This window comes from Anguilla rostrata, chromosome 4 (assembly GCF_018555375.3).
Source record: "Anguilla rostrata isolate EN2019 chromosome 4, ASM1855537v3, whole genome shotgun sequence".
In the NCBI taxonomy this organism is placed as follows: Eukaryota; Metazoa; Chordata; class Actinopteri; order Anguilliformes; family Anguillidae; genus Anguilla; species Anguilla rostrata.
The window spans coordinates 12,249,936-12,270,097 of record NC_057936.1 but is presented as its reverse complement, the minus strand read 5'-3'; the positions used below and the strand labels follow the sequence as shown (position 1 = coordinate 12,270,097).

General features: G+C 43.4%; 1 protein-coding gene across 4 annotated transcripts in view; it reads right to left on the bottom strand.

Annotated features, from left to right (window-relative positions):
* elovl1b (ELOVL fatty acid elongase 1b) overlaps positions 1-20,162 on the bottom strand; it is a 33,650-nt gene that overhangs the window by 4,263 nt on the left and 9,225 nt on the right. The window contains exons 3-8 of one of the 4 annotated variants that reach the window (XM_064330672.1): positions 10,286-10,364; positions 2,313-2,415; positions 1,872-2,062; positions 1,174-1,254; positions 629-685; positions 366-471 (exon numbers count right to left, since the gene is read on the bottom strand). In XM_064330672.1, the coding sequence (XP_064186742.1) occupies positions 366-471; positions 629-685; positions 1,174-1,254; positions 1,872-2,062; positions 2,313-2,373 (496 nt within the window). In that variant the 5' untranslated portion in view covers positions 2,374-2,415; positions 10,286-10,364. Of the gene's footprint in view, positions 1-365; positions 472-628; positions 686-1,173; positions 1,255-1,871; positions 2,063-2,312; positions 2,416-10,285; positions 10,730-20,162 lie in introns of those variants that run through there. The other 3 variants (XM_064330671.1, XM_064330673.1, XM_064330674.1) reach the window with 3 other exon arrangements.

The window sequence follows — 20,162 nt, the reverse complement described above, 5'->3', positions numbered from 1 at the left end:
AAAGAAGGGCCAAAAGCATCCACCTGTTGGGCACAGTGTGTCTACTTACCAAAGTGAAGGGACTGTCAACAGCCACTTCATATCAACTCTCATTGTGAAAATAGTCTAATAGCTTGTGAAGGAATACATATAAACAGACCAATAATGCGTTACTTACTGTACATTTAGCAAGAGGGATAAAAAGACATGTGGCTCTTCGTGTAAAAACTAGCAATACAGGCTCATGTAATGAAATGTAGAACATTAGAATAGCAACAGGTTCTAGTCATGATTACAGAATGGCGTGTGTTCATTTCAGCAAACAAGATCCAAATGTTTCCTGAGTGACAGAAAGAGCTCACGGGGGGGGGCAGACCGAGGCTTACCGGGTGTGTAGGAGACTCCCCACCACCAGGTCCAGGGCATGAAGGAATGGTGGAAGATGTGCAGGAATGTGACTTGGCTGTGCTTTTTACGCAGGACAAAGAAAACCTGGGGGAAACAGGGGCTCGCTATCAACACCAGGAGGCATCGGAAAACAGGAAAAACCTTTCAGGGATACCTGCCATCAGCAGTGACTGACTGTATAACATTGAGCAATGCAAAGTTTTAGCCCAAAGTGAGGAAAATTCTGTATGTTTGTTCTTACCGTGTCCATGAGTTCAATGTATTTTGAAAAGAGGAACAACCAGGCTACTCGAACCATCTGGTTGGAACAAAGAACAGAAACTCCATAATAAGAATATGGACTAAACTCAACTAAAAACATAATCAGTCCAATGTAGAAGCATCTCCCTGTCTTTGACTAAATTTACATCTCTGATATGAACATTGAATTCACCCCTGAAAGGGAGTGCCATATTTCAGCACTGCTTAGTTTCCACCCATGCTTCCAGGGGCTGTTGTCAGGGTTACATTATGAATATAAGTTGAAGCATTTACATATCTTTAAACAAGTTTAGAAATTACTATGTATATTTGTTTAAAACAGCCTGGAACACACAAAGAGTAGCCGATGTGGAAGGCTTCTTTTAGGACCAAATCAGACATTTAAATTCATGCATTCCAGCAACTACGGCTACACAAAGTGCTTCACAATTAGGTCTCTTACTCAAGGACACTGATTGCCAAACAACCGCTCAAACTTCTGAGCTGACGTTGCCTCTGTACTGCGTGTAGGCAGTGTCCACTTACTCTGAGCGCCTCTGGGCTGTCTGATTCGTCAACAGGATCACATCGCCAGTTGTAGCTGGTGAGCCACCCGGACATCAGGAACTGGGGAAAAGATAGGTAGAGTAGAAGGACAGAAGTCAATAACTGAGCCAGACAAAATGTGACCTCTGGAGACCCAACTGGGCCCAGGGTTGGATTTACTCTAGACTTTAGGCAAAACAAGGAGCCACGCTAGACTGAAAGGCCTGTTCTTCTTGTTAAGCTGATACGTGTACATTTACATACATGCAAATCTAAAGACTATAACTGGTGCACTCATTCAAAAGGTAAAAAAAACAATCCAAGGTAGCTCCAACTGCCACATGCACAATATGGACACTGGAATATACGTAAGCTACTCCTTTAAAATAATTGTTAAAAAACTGGCTCCAAAACTCCAAGGCATCAACAAATAAGAGTACACTTCTGTGTTCACATTCTGACAGATTGACAAAAACAACTTTCTTTGAAACAGGACAACCAAAACAGGTCTTTATCCAAGCATTTTGTAAATAAAATGAACTCTTGCATAAAGTTAAAAATTAGGCTGAAACATTTTGGTAAGTTTTAAATCAGCTTAAAATGTGGCTTTGAAAAAACTATGAAAACACTTGTGCACCTTTATGTAAACTATAAATAAACAGATTGGATTGAGCAGTAGCTGGAAGAGGAGTTCTCACCTCATAAACAATGAAAATGGACAAGGCCACCATGGCGAAGTTGTAAAAGATCATTGGGCCCTTCAGCTGGAAGGGTTTACGACTGGCCATGAGTCGGGGTCCCGCGTACAGAACAAAAATTATGTAGGTCAACAAGATGGCCGACATTGTACCAGGACCATGCATCAAAGGGTAATCCTTTATCCGGACATCTGTAGGCACAAGAGCAAGGTGAAGTAACGGTCACCGCAGAATCGCTCATACATTAAGCATCTATCAGAAAATGCCATTGACTAATTACGAAGAGGGCTAACTGGGGGTTAAAATGGCGATTTTAGCCATCGTCTTCACTTCATCTGACGTAGCACTCGGATAAAGCACTTAGTGGCATTCGGCTAAAGCACTTAGACTCGGCCTCAGCCGTTATGTTCCGTTTCCCAGCATGGGGAAAGAAGCACTCACCCCTTCCGTTCAGGAGGTACTCGTAGAATTCCATGGCTTTGGTTCCCACTTCGCGCATCATGTTGTCTGGTATTTCCTGCCTTTCGGAATCCTACCCAAATCTCTGAAACAGGAAGAAGAGAGAATCCAGGAACTCAAACACGATGCGCAGATCCTGTTCGTTGAGAGGGAGTGCATGCTGAAGTTTGCATTAAGCCCTGACCTTGCCATACCCACGCTGACACAGAAAACACGTGCCTGCTCATGTGCAGGCAAACAAGCAGCTTGTATACGTTCACCTCATCCACACCCACAGAGTCATGTTATCTGGAGAGGCACCAGGGCATCCTCAGAACAAATGAACCACAGACAGGTGCACAGCTAGTCTATAATCAGCCAGTCTGGATTTTTGCATTTGGGGGAAAACGTTTTTTTTTTTTTTTAATCACCGAGGCAACATTTGTCTGTGAAGCGTGCTTTTATGCACAGTCAAAAGAAAAGCAGTAAGCAACACGTAGCACACAGGCAGTATGACTAGGCAGCTGTAGTGCACTTAGCGGACCCAACTCAGCGTTATCAGTGATTCAGAGTGAACTATAGTCAGAGTTTTAGGTTGAATGTGAGACAAGAGGAGGTGTCTGTATCACGCACGACCAAGGGCTGTTGTGAAACCATGGACCCCATCACAGGGAAGATTCATGGGCTGATGCTGAAGGGGAGGGACTCCAACTTTTGGTCAGGTCCAAAGGTTGCGGCTGTGACCTTGATGCCGTACCACCATTTATGACAACAAACACATGCGATCTCACAACCTTCTGAACTCAGAATAACTAGGTTATAGAAGCCCCTGCTGAGGGGTTAAAGCACAGGTTTCGAGTGGAACTGAGGAGAAAAACTGGGAAATTAACAGACCGGATAAGATTTAACGGCAAACAGATAACTCGACAGCAGCATCTTTGACAGAAAAAAAGCCACAAAGTCACAGCAATTCCCCCCTGTTGTCGTGAGAGCAGAACAAAAGCCATTACAGGAAGCATGTGGCTAGCCACTGCAGAAAATGAGCGTGTGACGGCCTTTTCCCAGCACATTTACTCATAACTTTCATATGCACGGTTTGGTTGGGCGAACTTGGCGGTAAAGAGCCTCGGCGTAGGTGGCCGGGAGTTTGGCTCCGCCTCCCTCGTAACCTCCACAGACCAGTCCTCTACAGGCACAGCCACGTACATCGCGTTCAGGAGCATTCCAGATCTGGGGCATTTTCCTTATCCTTAATGATTACAGTCACCGGTATTGATAAAAGACCACTGCTTCCTTGTGATACATCACCTATAAAGAGAAGCACGCCATGTGATGCAACAGGCGCAATGCAGGTGAGGGGGCTGAATCTGGAAGCCTCCAGGTGTGATGACACACGCTAATCTAACTGAACCCAGCAGCTGGGGGAGAACAGGTGTGGCGCTACTGCGGCCGTGTTTTCCCACAGCATGAGGCGAGCGGACCTTTTGTATGCGCCCGCGCTGCGATCAGCACTCAGCTCGCCCTTTGAGAATACAGACAACACCCTGTACCAACAGCAGTAAAATCAATTGTTGGGCAGAACCAGATAAAACAGGACAACTGGGAAGGAATGCGTGCGGGGAGCGATGCCCGTGCAAGGGGACGACTGCGGCCTGCGCAGTCGCAGCTATACGCAGTTGCAGCTGCGCAGGGGAAAGCCCGAAGTTGTCTAGAATTAGGTCAGAGGTCTCAGCCAGGGAGTTTCTGAGAGAGTGAGAGTGAGTCAGAGAGGAGGATCGTCACACCAGCCAAGAACAGGTGGACAGCTCAGTCTAACAAGCAGTACAGGTGACTTTACAAACACAGGTACACAGGGAAACAGTAACTTCTCCAATGTGATTCGACAAATGGCTGTTTTCAGGAAACTCATTCATTGTGATTACTAGCATTTTCTTTTTGTGTATAGACCAGAGCTGCAACTAACTGACAACATCTTTCATTTTACAGAGAACGTTTGCCCTGTTACTCCTACAGTGATGAGGCTTTGTAAACCTTATTCAAAGCGGATCTGTACACATATCCTTCTACATAAAACACACATTTTTACTTATTATTGTATCAAGCTTTTTGTCAGTAACAACCAATTTTAGCCTGGTGTCAGTTCTGACATTGTACTGACAGGGACTGGCAATAACTCTGAAACTCATTCAGTACTTTGGCCATTACTGCATGCTGTATGGGCTCATGCAACCCGGTTAATGTGCAAAATGGTTGAGCACTTTTAGATTAGTGCCAGAATTTACCACTCCATCAGTAGCTCTTAGAAGATGTTAAAATGTTACGGGGTTGATTTCCCAAAAGCACCTCAGATGGATCTGTGCTGGTGGGGCACTGCTAGGCAGCCCAGTTGTCACAACAAAAGCGCTCAAGCAAGACTCTAACCATCACCTCAAATTAAGGACATTGTGATTCAAACAATGAGAAGCGGGGACAATGGAGTAAGGCAGTTCCAACAGTCTGTTGTCAGTGTTTTTGTTACAGCTACCCTGCTCATGATGTTTGACCACATACTGTACAGTGTTTCTGTATTTCCCCATGCTTTTGTCACTGACCTTATTCAGTAAGATTAGGGCAATAAACTGAGCATATATTTTTTATTATACCAAACTTGATTCCCTTACAGATACATGTTAATAATCTAAACTCCATTTATATTCTTTCTTCCGCACTCCCAGGTATTCTACTCCTCGCTGCAGAGCACTAACTAGCTCAGCTGGTGGATTCTGAAGGGCACACGTGCTCGTGTATGCTCTCCTGACATAAGGGACAATTTCCCACCAATGATAGCTTTGGCAGGCCTGCCATTTTTAATGGACATTTGTGTAATAATAAAAGTGATAAAAAGGTTGTTTTAAAAGTCCATTCTTATTATTTGCAGTTTCATTATACCTTTTGTATATACTCTGCTGTTGCATTGCAACAGCCGCATGGATAAGGGTGCTTGCTAAATGGTAGCGATAATGTTAAAAATAGTAAACATAAGTCCTGTGTGTGCCTGTTTCAGGCTGCCCATATTTAGCCACAGATTTTCCAGACCATTTTCTTTTCATGATGTCACTTGCTGCAGAAGCCCTCCAAATAAATTTACTGAAACACAGCAGACAGATAATTCATAAAAATGCCGATTTTCCTATTTACCAACTGCAAAGCCCTTGATTTGAATTGTAATGTAACTTTTCTCACACAGTAATAACTGCACTTAGGAAGCATGCATGTCCATGTTTAAATTACAGCTTAGTGTTTGTAGTGAATTGACCACACAGACACTGCTAGAGGAAATGGATCAGTCGGCCACACTTTATTCACATGGAAACGCTCAACAATAGCATCCGCACAGTAAGAAGCATTGTCGGTGTAATTCAAAAGACAAATTCTTAGGGATTCAATGTCATTTGAACTCATGTGTTTTGACAACAGGCCAGTCAGGTAGCCTCCTGCAGTGATCAAGACAAGCAGTGGAAAGACTAGTTCACCAGGACACAGGGCAGCAACGAATGGCTGTTTGTAGTGAAATTCTTCAGGGCATATTGTTTCAGAGTGATTGTTTATGGAATACAGTCAGTCATGCGGGATGTCTTTCAAAATGGCATAAAAATGAATCTCAACTGATGAAAGTTTGATGTTGCGCACTTAGAAAAGAAATCCCCTCTTCCCTGGTTAAAGCGGATATGCAGGCAGTTTCACTGCAACCATAATCACATCTGTGGTACTGTGAGAGGAACAGGAAGTGTGTAAAAGTGTACTTTAACTACTATGTAGCGCAAAAGTCACGCAAGTTTCCGTTTTGTTTGTGGGCTAATACACTTCAGCTGGGTACCGAACAAGGCCATTGTCTATAAACGATCACATGATTATTCTGAACTAATGTGGGAGGCCAGTTAGCATATTAGCAGGTAATGTGCCTATATAAAATGGGACTGAAATGCATTGTTCTTTTATGTACAGGATTGTATATTTGTTGATACGACCACAGTATTTCTTTGTTATGTTTGTTCTACAATTAGACTAAGCACAGCTATTGTCTAATTGTATAATTCATCATTGAGGACCCTGGTTGCCCATAAATATGGATCACTCTGACCATGGAGGAAGAAACACTGAAGAAGAAGTCCAAGGGTTGAGGCGTGTACATTTATTTTTCTGTACTGTTGTGGAATTAAATTCTGTCATAAAATAAATACATTGCGTCAGTGCAGACATTTTCTACAGGACATTTAGCATTCCCATTTACAATTACATTTTACATTTAAGTATTCAGATGTTCTTAGTGAGTTAGGTAACTGCATACATATAGGCTGCGAGGTCAACAGACAACAGTGATAGCAATAGACAAAAACAATAATCCTGCGACAAAGTTAGATGCCACCTTCGGCAAAATAAAGAAACAGAGAGCGTAGTATTATTAGAAAGCTAATGAGTTAGGGGATATAGTTTTAGATGCGGCATAGATACGGCTAGTAAACCTATGACAGATGTTCAGAGTTCAGCATTAGGTTAGTCAAAGCGCAGTTCAAACGGGTGCTCTTCCAGTCTGCGTAACTGTGCTGTTGTGATCTTAGTAGGGAGCTTGTTCCACCAATGAGGGGCCAGGATGGAGAAGAGATGTGAGTGAGAGACGGGGCCCTTTAGGGATAGGACAGTTAGGTGGGCGCGGAGTGCAGTGACCTGGCGGCAGTGTAAGGTCTGATGACAGACTGAAGGTAAGAGGGAGCTCTTCCTCTTGCTGCACCATAGATCTGTACTTTACTTGGGCACCACCGGTAGCTAGTGGGTGAACATGAAATCATAACAGGGCCCAGGGTTATACCACTGACTGCTTAATGCCACACTGTAAAAGTAACTTATAAAAGCAATTTTTCTAACTGAGAACTGACATCTTAAATTAAGATGAAGAAATTCACTCATTCATTTCATGTTGCATTGATTTTCTTTCATCAGTTTCCATTGTAGGTAATGCACACTGTTATGCAATGGATGTGAGTGGATCCTAAAACAAGTCACAACAATCCTTATTTGAAAAAAATGCGTATAGGAATTAAAGTACATAAACTGGTAAGGGTTGGAGACGCCCCTGAATGGCTTTGATTATCTAACTCAGATGTGCTGGGCTGGAGGTCTCACTTTATCACATAATCAGTTCCAGAGAAAAGGGTAGTGAAACTCTAAGACATTACATTAATTCCAGAGATAACAGAGCTAGCCGAACCCTGTCAGAGCCGCCACAGAGAACTCCTCCTGCTGCACAGCGCACAGAAAACCAGCTCCCCGCTCTGACAGAGGAACACGTGCTGGACCCTGCTGCTGCTGTGTGCATTAAACTCGCTGCCCGAAGCAGACCTGTCACATGACACCGGACTCATGGCGGGTGCTCGCGAGGGCTGTGCGAGAGCGTCAGAGAAACCAATGCTGCCGACGTCTCAGATTTCCAGAGTGACTGAGCGGATCTCGTAAAATATGCGTAAGGAGAACGGCGTCTTACCAGGACCTGAGGCAACAGAAATAAACAACCTCATTTACAGTAGGCCTGCCCAGACATCACCTTGCTAAAAAAAATGCTTTCTTCACACAGATGCAGGGGCTGTAGATGATCTGCATGTAGCTAAGGATTTAGCAGACGCCCTTATCCATAGCAACATACACAACTTTTTGTATCCCTTATACAGCTGGATATATACTGAAGCAAGGCAGGTTAAGTACAACGGCAGTGTTCCACCCAGGAATCAAACCTGTGACCTTTAGGTTACAAGACCCATTATACTACACTGCTGCCTACACTGTGGAGGCTTTGAACTGTGATCCTGCTGTGCTGGAGGCTTGGACGGTGTGTATGAAAAGCTGGTCTTGTGACCATGCTGCGCATAATAAGGGACAATAAAAACTTTTCATTACCAAGGCACGAAGGGAAACACAATACAGTGACAACAGCCTTGAGGGAGATAAGGTTTAAATGCCAGAGGAAGCTCAGGCTCCTGCTGTTGGTCGTCTGACGAGGCTCAACCCCTGGTCACATTGAACTACCCATACTGCTGTTTCTCCATCCCCATCCCACTTCCTCTCAGGGGACTTACAACCATAAAGTGTGCATAACCCACATAAAGGAATCACATCCTTTAAACAAAGTTCAGCTACAGCAAACACAAATGCCACCGCTAAGATAACAGCAGATAACAGTGTCACCCATAGTGCACGTGTACAATCTTGGAGCACTGCCGGAAAATCTGACCAAACCAGAGTTCACTGTACTGGCCATCATGTAGGTGATGGCAAAACAGAGCAGCTTCACCTGACAGCACAACCAGACAGTCCGACAGGAGCGAGCGGTTTGACTTGAAGGAGGAGTCGTCTGGCCAGGAATGCTCATCAGACCGACAGTAAATCACTTCAGAACTATGCTTTAGGATGATCAAGTTTCACATTAATCACCGATCACGGTCGCAGTAGAGCGCCCCCCGAAATGCATGTGATGGTTCCATGGCCTGGTTAAAAGGGGCTTTTTTCACACACACAGAAATGTTCCTTCCAGTAAGTAACCTGAATTCTGCAACAGCCAAATATAACCTTAGGCAGAACGAAAAACCCCCAAGAAATCAACATTCTCTCAGACTCATCAATCGTCCTGTGATGTGGTAGTTTTTTCTAAAGCAACAGATAGAAAAAAGGCTTGTTAAAAAGTTATATACTCCAAATGCCTCGGTAATTCCCCCTATATGTGGTTAATGAGAGTACTTCTCACTATAAAACATTTCTGTTCATATGGCCCTGTCATTACCAGGTATTTATTCTCTAACAATTTTGTCTCCTGAATATTTTGTCCTGCCCTCATGTTACATGCCACACAGCTTACAACAATTACTGCTGGGGTAGGGAAACCTGTCACACCGAGTCCTGTCTCATCAAAGATTTTGATCTGTTTTGAAGACCTTTGAGGAATATAATTATTATGCTCTTAGATCCCATGCATTAAATTACATGGTTACAGAGGAGCTTTTTAAAACAACCCCTGCAACAAACCAGGAAGCCCCTGGGTCCTAATTCAAAAGGAGGCAAGGAGGCTTTACATAATGTACTTAGCCAAGGCCTTGATTTTACAGCCAGCATTACATCAAAGTATGCAGGCCCTTTACTGCATATGCTGTCCTTCTCAGCAACACGGATGGACCCAGATAGTGCACAGGCGCAACTAGGGGGACAGTTTGGGCAGACTGATCGGGATGCTCTTCTATAAACTGGAAAAGGCTCGCTGAAGTAGTCGGTCATGACGGCACTCCACACATTGAAATTCAAAAGCCTGGAAAAAGAGCGCCGGTGAAACCATGGCTACAACGTGCTCGTGTTTCCGACACAAAAGAAAACGAAGCTAGGCTAAAACGAGAGGCTTCAGAGAGGGCAGAGCAGAGTGAACAAGCACATGTATCCTGTCAATGAATCATTGGGGTGGAAAAAAAGGCTCATGAGGTAGGAGTTAATGATGAACTGAAGGAGAAAAAAAAATCTACTGAGAAACCAGCCAAGAAGCCAGAAGCCCATTAAAGTAAATAGAGAGCACGGGAGAAAGAAGGAAAGAGGGAGTGTGAGAGAGAGAGAGAGAGAGAGAGAGAGAGAGAGAGATAACGCCATCTGTTTACTAGGAGCACCAGGAAGCAATCTTACAGGCTAACAGGAATAATCCAACTCTTCACTGAGGCTGCTGGCACAGCAAAGAAACTATCCCACACAAAGAATGTAAACTGTGGGAACGCTAACAGCGACAGGATCACATCGTGTTGGGAAAAAAAAAAAAAGCCCCACAGCGCTGCGCTGGTTCAACAAGTATAACTAAGCAGAGGAGGAAAAAAACGCCTAGAGTGCTCATATTTCACGAGCGAAAGCGCACTGGGATAGTTGGCCGGACACCCGTTACCGCAGAAGTACCGCAGAAGTTTAAGAGTCACGCTCACCTGCTGCCGTTCTCTCCTCCTTCTCCTCAGTGCCGGGTCGCCGGATGCCAGCGGGAAGAGCCTAGCCTCCTGCTCACTGCTGAGAGAAAAAGAGCCCAACAGGGAAAGAGGGAAGGGCCGGGCCGGGCCAGGGAAAAAAGGCGGAGAAGGAGAAAGACCGGGAGAGGGGGGAGAGAGGGAGTGAGAGCGAGCGAGAGAGAGAGAGAGAGAGAGAGAGAGAGAGTCAAACTGACAGTGTGACTGGTACTGCTGCCCTCCGAGTCCCCACCCTCCCTGACTCACTCAGAGCGGATGAATAACTGGTTCAGAAATATAGACAGAAAGCGCAAGGGAGAGAGAGACAGAGAGAGGGGGAGAGAATGTGTGCTGGCGAGGGAGAGCCTGAGAGAGAACAGGCCTCCGATTGAAGTCCATGCGCGCAGCGACAAGACAAAAAAAAAAAAAAAGTTAGCTGCCGGCCAGTTTGTGGCCCACGCCCTGCTCGCGAGACTAGCTTCCCTCCTCCTTCCGTTCCCCTCCCCCTTCCCTGCCACCCACCAGTTCCTTGTGAGGTAGGTAAACGCGCTAGAGTACGCTGTCGGCCAGTTAGCTTTCAGCGAGCGGCAGGCGGATTGTATTATTTGCAGGCTTCAGGGCGAGAAATCAGCGGCGACTCTGTTATCACGAAGAGCTCCATTGTTTCAATGTGAGCGGCTTTTGTCCGACGGGAGTGGGAGGAAACACCCCGTTAAGGCGAGACCGACATGGATTTCACATTAACTGCAATCCCGGCTCAGCGGTAACCCGCAGCCAGTTGTGAAATCCAAATACTGTAATATCGCTCACTACTAAAACTTCAGCCAAATCTACCTGTTTACAGAACAAACATGCCCCATTACATGTTCCTTTTAAAAAATGGCTGTTTAAAGGTGAGCCGTCAGACCACCTAACAGATAACTGAATTAGCACAGAAGTATATTGCCTGGTTCCCTATACAGTATAGCCTGCTATCCCTTAAGACCTGGAGACATGGCCACTCTAGTGTAGCCACTGTGAAAACTTTAATAATCACAATTATTCAGATCCTTGAAAGAGATGAGCAAAAAATATGGGGTTTTTACACTAATGCAATGCCTCAGAGTAATACATATTTGTTCCAAAACTATATGCCATATTTATTCACACCCTTAGTAATTAGGCTACTTAAAATAATATCCAGCAAATATGAATCTGCATTAACCCCTTAACCCCAAAGCATTCAAAATGGCAATTTCCACCTGGACCGCACTACTCTTAAATGAATCCTTACAACTTTGCGCCAACACACGGGAGAGAGATTATGGCATTGTTTGAAGGGCACATGTGTACCATCAAGACTATGAACCAAACTTTAGGAAATATGAGAAGAATTATTAATGTTATACAAATAATATAATTACAAATGCAACTCTGTTCACTGTTTATTTCACAAAATTCAGCAAAAAATGTGTTCATCCCCAACCTGCTTCTCACCACTGCAAAAAAAAAAAGTCCAGATAACTAAAAGCAGTGAAATTTTTCAAGCGTTTTACCAAGACGTCCCAAAACATCTCCAAATTGCACATTTTGGATAATGTTTTGAACATACCCCAAAACTAGTTTTCTTCACTCAAAATAACATTTTTTTTTTTACAGATAACAGAGGAGAATTCATTATTACCTCCGCCAGGCGGGAGCCAGGATGGGATTATGCTTTTGGTCACGAATGTGCATGTGTTTGTGTATCTGTCCGAAGCTAATCTCTAACCGGCCGGTAGGGGCCGCAAGTGAGCAATAACTGCTTTGCCTGGCGAAGATCTGCACTCTACTGAGTGCACTCTTCTAGTTCTAACATGTTTTTGAGTGTCGATATCTTACCAGAATTAACATTATGTTGAATGTTGAAATACGTATGTCAGCTGGTAGGAATTATAACAGAAAACTCGCTTCGCTGCTGCTAATGTTACTGTTGCGAACGCTATTCACCTATTACCTGAGAATTTGTCAGTTGGAAGATTTGCAAAAGCTGTACCTGTGGCACCGGCAGCGACCGACTGTAGCTGCCAGATGCGAGTGTGTTGTTTGCATTCCAAACGTGCAAATCAATGGGAAATTTTCCAACTCGGTGAAGCTACTAGTCAAACTTCATAGGTCTTGCAGAAAAGCTGCAGGAGGAGTAGGCACAGAAAGTCGATGTGGAATAAGAAGAAATAATAATGAGAACACTAAACTTGCTTTTTCAGTGAAATTACACGCCCACCAGTGGGGCAATAGCTTGCACCCCCTCTTTGTACAGTAGTATTTTGACCAAACTTGACCAAGTAACCACAGAATGTATTAAAAAAAGAAGTTTTATGATGTGGGTTTGTGTGTAATATTTGATAATGGAATGGGGAGAACCTTTTTATTTTACTGCCATTTATTGCCCGGAATGCTGATAAGAGAATGAATGGCGTTGTTGGCCAGAAACGAGTCTGTTGCTAGGGCTGAGCTAGAATTTAAAAAATAAACTGAAGATCTTTGCTTTATCCCCATTCTGTGGGCGCCAGTGCCCATACAACTAGGGGGTGTCCCCGGTTGCCCCCTGCAAAACCGGTTGCCTTCCACTACTGGTCAGTTCCAGTCGACCCCTTATTGGATAAAACACTATCACATGATTTAAACTTCAGTACATTGTTTTGTGCACGTGTACGTACAAGTTATTGGGACATTCGTTCACTGAGTCTGTACGTAGCTGTATTAGCTATGAAGGTTGCTAACAAGGCTCTGTGGCTGTAGCAAGCCTACATGCATGTCTTTGGACTGTGGGTGGAAACCAACACAGACACAGGGAAAACATACAAATTCCACGCAGAAAGGCCTTGGCTGGGATTAGAATCGAGGACCTTCCTGCTGTGAGGCGACAGCGCTACCCACTGCACCAACATTCCTTCTGAAAGGATGAATATAGCCTGATTAAATTTTTCTATCGTTGCAAACCCACTGGACAGGACACCACTTCCCGAAATCTCCTGTATCCCATCTAGACACAACCTGCTACGGAACAGTACATTAATGAGATGAACAGGAAAATAAAGATGAACTCTGCCCCCCCGGCCAGTCAACTGAGACACAACCAACCACGTCATATTTGGATGGACCAAGCACTAGGGGCTTGCACAAACCACGCCGTACAATCTCAAAACACCACGTCTTTTTGTTTATCACCTGCTCACAACGGGTCAAAACAGGAAAAAAAGTTATTTCGTTTTAAGTATGCTGTAGATGAAGGAGTCCAGTTTTCAACCACAACCACATATTTGGTGACATTATGGTAGTCACATGCAATCTGGTCATTCATAGAATGTCTGTTGTTTCTGTTTCTGTACACAAGCTCATTTGCTGATGGGGGTATCAGCCAGGTGAACATGCATGCAGTCAATTGCACCCAGCACATTTTGGAGATTAGGATTAGGATTCAAACGTATTCTACCAGGCTGAAGACGTCTTCTCCTAAGAACGGCAACTGTCGCCATGCCAATCTTGTGCCAGAAAGAAGTTAACACCTGCTTTTCCCAGACATTAAAAAACAGGCATAAATTTGCCGTATTATAAATCAGCTTTAGCAGGTCATATGCATAAATTTCCATTCTCCCCTCCCATATTTTTGGGGTCTAACATCAGAAAGCTCTAAAATACATATGCATTAACCCAAACACGCAAATCTTAGGGGTGCTGCTTTTCTCTCATTTTACATGCACAAACCTCCGGTGCAGCATGATAGTAAATATAGAAAAGCAATATGTCTCGTCTCGTTAGCATCTATAACAGCCCTGCAAATCATTGGTAAATATGGCCCAGAGTCTCCAAGTCTACCATGAGATGCTACCTATATGCAGAAAAGCTTCCTGGAAGAGCTGCCAGTTACCCTCGACTGAGGGTAATCAACAAAAATGAGAATTTGGAAATTACTAAATGACACGGGAACTTTCATTGGAAGTTTACAGCCAGAAGAGATCAAATTGAGCTTTTTGGTCAGTGATGGGTCTGGTGTCAGAAGAAGGGTGCTGATGTGGATAAGAATGCAATACCTATAGTGAAATATGGTGATGGATCTTTGATGGCACAGGGCCATTTACATCTACAGGTCCTGGAGCTTTTGTTAAAGGCCAGTGGAATCATAAACTCTAGCAAGTACCAAGACGTTATGACCAGAAATCTAGTTCCCTATGCCAAAATGTTCAAACTTTCCTGCAAGTGGGTCACATTACAAAGATAAGATAACAAAACTAAGATAAGTTAAACTGCTGCTCGAGGGCACGTTTTCCATACTGCCCAAAAGAGCTATATCCATAGTCTCCATCAGGCACCACACATGGCTTGTGGTACAATAACAATTCCTATGTGCATGGTGTGCAGTTCTGAGAGTGCAATTGTGGGCACCACACAAAGTACAAAGTAGAGCAACTAAATTGGTTTCAGCCATGAAGCGTAAAAGTTACAAGGGAAAGACCAAAGACGCACTCTACTGAAGTTCAGCAAAAGGATACAGATGAGGGACAAATTAAGTTTTTTATTGAAGGGATTAGAGCAGTAGTGCCTTTCTGAGTGGAGTTTGCATGGGTTTCCTCCCGGTATTCCAGTTTCAAACCATGCAGATAGGCCAATTGGAGACTCTAATTTGCCCATAGGTATGAGTGTGTAAGTGAGTGGTGTGTGTGACCTGCGATAGATTGGCAGCCTGTCCTGAGTGTATTTCTGCCTGATAATAGATGGATGGATGGATTGAAGGAATTAATAAACTGAAATACAAAGGATTGTCAACAGGACAACGGGGCACATATAGAAATTAGCTAAAGGAGCACTCTGTACTGATGGTAGGAAATATTTTTAGGAAGAAAATTTTCAATGCCTAGTACAGCCTGCCAGATCATGTAGAAGCAACAGAGATCCTGAGGGTATTCAGGTCCAGACTTGACTCAGTTCTGGGTACTCTATAGAATGCAAGTATATGACATACCTAGATGGGTTGAATGACCTTATCATTATATACGGCTGTGTACTTAATAATCAGAACTACAGCCCTGTGAAGTGACTTCCCAGAGCAACATGGTCTCCCTAGCCCACTGGCTGCAGACTGTTTCACTTAAAACCAGCAGAGCTTGTTTTACCTGTTGTTCAGGCACATGGCATAAATGAGGAGGAGAAGAGGGGCTATCTGGATGCTTGACCAGTAGCTTGCTTGTAGTGGCTGAGCCCTGAACTACAGCGAAATGTAAAAAATGCGAGAAATCTGCGCCCGCAACAAATCATTTCTATTTCACAAAACACGAAAGCCTTTTTTTTCAGATGTGTCAATTATAGCTGTTTACTCAGCAGCCAAACCCTATCCCTCATCAGACAATAGGGCTCAAATATTAACGAGGTAAAGTTTAGCACACCTGTGGAAAAAACCACTCAAACTGTGACAGATACAGCCCTCTTGCAGATAACAGGACCTGCCACCATTAGTGGCACAATTAACCACCATTTTCCATTAAAATGCAGTAATTCAGAAAGCTGTGTATTTGAGATCAGTGAGAATATTATGCGAATACCTTGATATGGTATTCACTGATCTAGCACCATCCACTGCTCCACTGGGTTCATGTCAGGTGAACATGGTGACACTTTACTGAACCTGTATTTTGTTTTGTGCTCTTCTCACTTTATGTTGCATCAATGGGACAGGTTTACAAATGTGATTGTATATTCCACACGGGAAGACACAGGAATAAATAATGGATAGAAAAGAAGATTAAAGCATTACATTATAGGCATTTAGAAGATGCTCTTATCCAGAGTGACTTACACAACTTTTTCCACATAGCATTTACGTTGTATCCATTTATACAGCTAGATATATACTGGAGCAATGCAGGTTAAGTACCTTGCTCAAGGGTACAACGGCAGTGTCCTACTGAGGAACCTGCAACGTTCAGGTTACAAGACCAACTCCTTACCCATTATGCTACACTTCCGCCCCAAAGCTTGGCTAGATGTGTGGTGCAGTCCATAAGGCAGCTGAATCTCAAGCCATATATGACATATAGTCGTATATAACCCATTCATTTGAGGGACTGAGCCTCTGCTACGACATTTTCTGTACTGTGATTCCTTTTCTGCCTCTGTCTGAGTGAAGTAAAAACTACTCTTTTCTCTCTGAAATGTATGAGTAATTCATTTTGCGGGCCACAGTGATTAAGCAACTTGTTTTACTTGTGAAATGCAAAGCCTGCATGTTGATGAAGCAACACAAAGATAGCGATCAATGTGATTATCAACGAAGCAAACAGATCATGTGGAATTTAACAATGTATTACAAAATTGTAATTGAAAATCAAATAAAAGTTTGAATTTCAAATAAAAGTTCAAAATGAAACTTTAAATGTCCCTTTTTTACCTTCGTTTTACGTATTCATTTGACTTGACAAAATCCACTCTTCAAGGTTTCTGGTTGTAGATCCCAGGTTAGTAAATACTGGGCAGCAAACCAAAAGTAATTCAAGTCAAAGGAGAATGTAAACCTTCTCAGCTTCTACAGAAATTTCTCAGTGAAATATCAAAAATAATAAATATGAACGCAGGTATCGTGTGACCCTTCTATTCCAAGCTGAAAAGCCACTACTGGTGGTAGTAATCTAGTAGCCTTAAGTTTCCAGCCACAGAACATCAGCTTGCTATGAAAATAAAATATTTTAGCAGGTTATATTGTTATGGATATGGCTCTTTATGCAGATAAATCCTCCGAAGAGCCATTAACACTTGCATTTATATTTGTTATTTTTCATTATAAGCTGATACGGTTTCCACCTTCTTCACTGGCTTGCATTCATTTCAGACAGTGGTCCAGTTCTTGAAAGCCTGGAATCTGTAACCAGAGGCTTTGGACAAATAACCCTGCCAAATGAAATGAATACTCTCAATGTAAGAATAGGAATTAGGAATGCACGATTCCATGTGGGATGTGCTGTCACCAATATCTCCCCTAATAAGCCCTTGTGAGAAAACAATCCCTCCAATGTCAATGTTTTTTTCTGTCTGATAATAATCATAATAAGAAGAAGAAGAAGAAGAAGAAGAAGAAGAAGAAGAAGAAGAAGAAGAAGAAAAAAAAGAAGATGCTCCCTATTGTTTATACTCACGGATACGCAATGTTTAAGAGGCATTCCGACAAGAATCAACACGTTCACCAGTTCTTTAGGCACCAGCTGCAGCCTGCTGGTAAAATTCCAGCCATGAAATCAGTGGATGCAGAGTGCTTCTGCCAGCATACGAGACATGTGCGGCTCACCCTGGTTCGCTGTCAGCCGGCCAAAGGTCAGTGCCATTTCAACCGTCTCCCGGCAGCAGGCTCAACTCATCCAGCCACCTGGCTGGGAGGTGTGTGTGGCGGTCAGCATACATAGCAGTCAGGCAAACGTCTCGTGCACCTCCCCCACACAGTAAGACCAAGTAAGTGCAATTTCACTAAATGAACTGAGAAGCATCATTTAAAAAAAAAATTTAAAACGTTATTTAACCAAGTTTTTAAAAAAATGAAAAAAAATATTAATATATTCATTATAGAAACAAGAGTTCAAATGAAAAATGTAAATATTCGCTGTTTAAGTGAATACTTAGATAAAGCTGCTGTACTCAATGGTTCAAGGCAATTGGTTTCTCAAACTATCCATCCATCCATTATCTGTACTCGCTTATCCTTGGCAGGGTCATGGGGGGGAGGGGCTGAAGCCTATCCCACTGTACACTGGGTGAAAGGCAGGAATACACCCTGACCAGGCCGCCAATCTATCACCGGGCACACACACCATTCACTTACACAGTCATACCTATGGGCAATTTAGAGTTTCCAATTAGCCTACCTCCATGTCTTTGGACTGTTGGAGGAAACCAGAAGGTAAGACTGGTTATATGACCTGTCATATTTACCAGAGGGTAAATATGACAGGTCGTTTGCTGTTCACTTCCTGCAGCAATACCTCCACTTTAGAACTACTGTTTTTCTTACGTTTGGAGTCCGGTGCTCCACCGTCTTTACATTTTGTTTGGGCATTATTGATTATTGAACTTTTATTTTTGATTTCTGTGTGTGCATACGGCCCTGCAGTCTCATGCCCTTTTATGGGGATTGGCAGGGCGTTTACCTATGTTAATTAGGAACAACTGGCACGCGCTTTCCATTTACGAGGACAATGGGATTCATCATTTTAAGAACACATGTGCGAACAATTCTGCGGTTTAAGAACACGTCGTGAATCTGACGTAGACTTTTCTTAGGATCTTTCTCAAGAACAAATTTAAGAAGAAACTTAGGAAGATATTGGGGAATGAGGCCCATTGTTCTCTAGTGCCAGGACAGGTCTTTCAGCCACCAATTTCAGTCCATGGTACCAATGCGGTCAAAATAAGTCAACAATTTTTTTCTCACAAGAACATGTAGTCACAATAGGTCTTTTTTCTTTGTCTGTTTCCCCACGTGCCAATATGTTAAGTTACTGTATCATGTGGACACCATTTTAATATTCTGTGGAACAATCAGGGACAGTTTGCATCGCTGTGCATCACTGGGGAGGGGAGTATCTCACATGCTCAGTGGACAACCTGGACTTCATGACCACAGAAGGGTCACCCTTTTCCCTACCTCCAGTCTCGGGTTCCAATTTGTACAACACGTTGGCACAAAAAACTTCCATGGCTTCAGTACTTTTTGCAAGCCCAGGGAAAGTCAATGGCTGCCGCCACTGTCACTTTGTCAATATATATATATTGTTTTTACAGTCTAAGCTCCAACCTGACAGGGCCACCTCCTCACAGCGCACTCAAAACGTCATTCATTTGCCTGCCGCTGGTTGCTCAATTTCACAGAGCGCTCTTTGGCCCAGAGACGGCTTGCGGTTCCAAACACTTCCACAGCATATTAACAGGGGTCCAAGTCCTGCGTGCTTGTACCTGCATGGAAATGCATATCAAATCCTTCTGAGCTTTCACAGCGCTGGAGAAAGTGACGTGGGTAGAGTGGGGTGTTGGTGGGGGGGCTTCTCATTCGCCCCTCTTGGGGTGACACACTGGGGTGACACACTGACATGAACAGTTTCCCAACCGTGGAGCCCTTTTTTCAGATTGTGTTTCCTGTGGTTCTACAATAACCATTTCCTGTTTTTTTCCCCCCAGTATTTGAACATCTGTGACAATTTTGCTAACTTTCAGCCACTTGCTTCCTAGCCCTGTGGCCTACATTTCCTGACCAGCGCCCCTACAATGTGACATGGTGTCTTTGTGGACTGAAAGCTAAACACTAGCAATTGTTCTCTGTAGCTATCATATCAGATTTCAATACAGCAGCTGCGGTGTTATTAAGGGGACCAAACAGAATTGCCAAGGTTATCACAACCGTGAGCAACCAAAACATGTTGCCTGTGCAGCAACAGAGGCCCGCATTGAATCAGTTTTCCCCCCCCTCAGTTTGGCCAGTTCATTTAGGTGATTTCTAAACTTGTCAATCTGTATTTACGACAAAAAAATCTGTCAATGTCAAGGACAAATTTATTAATTTATTCCTAGGCACATTCCAATCCTGTCTGAGTTACCAATGGGCTTTAAGCAAAGTTTTGCTAACCTTATGAAATATTAATCTTCTCTGATGTCATGTTTTTGAAGGGAGATATGTTATCATGTCTGATTAGTGATTGCAATGTGATGCTTATCTTAATGAGGGATTCTTGAAGCTTCTTGAATCAGAGCAGACAGTGAGGACACATCATCGAGCCACATTTCGGTCCACAGCTGGATTCCCGCAGGCAGGTAAAGCATTCCTGTTATGCAATAGTTTATTATGAATGGCATTCACTCTGGTATGCAT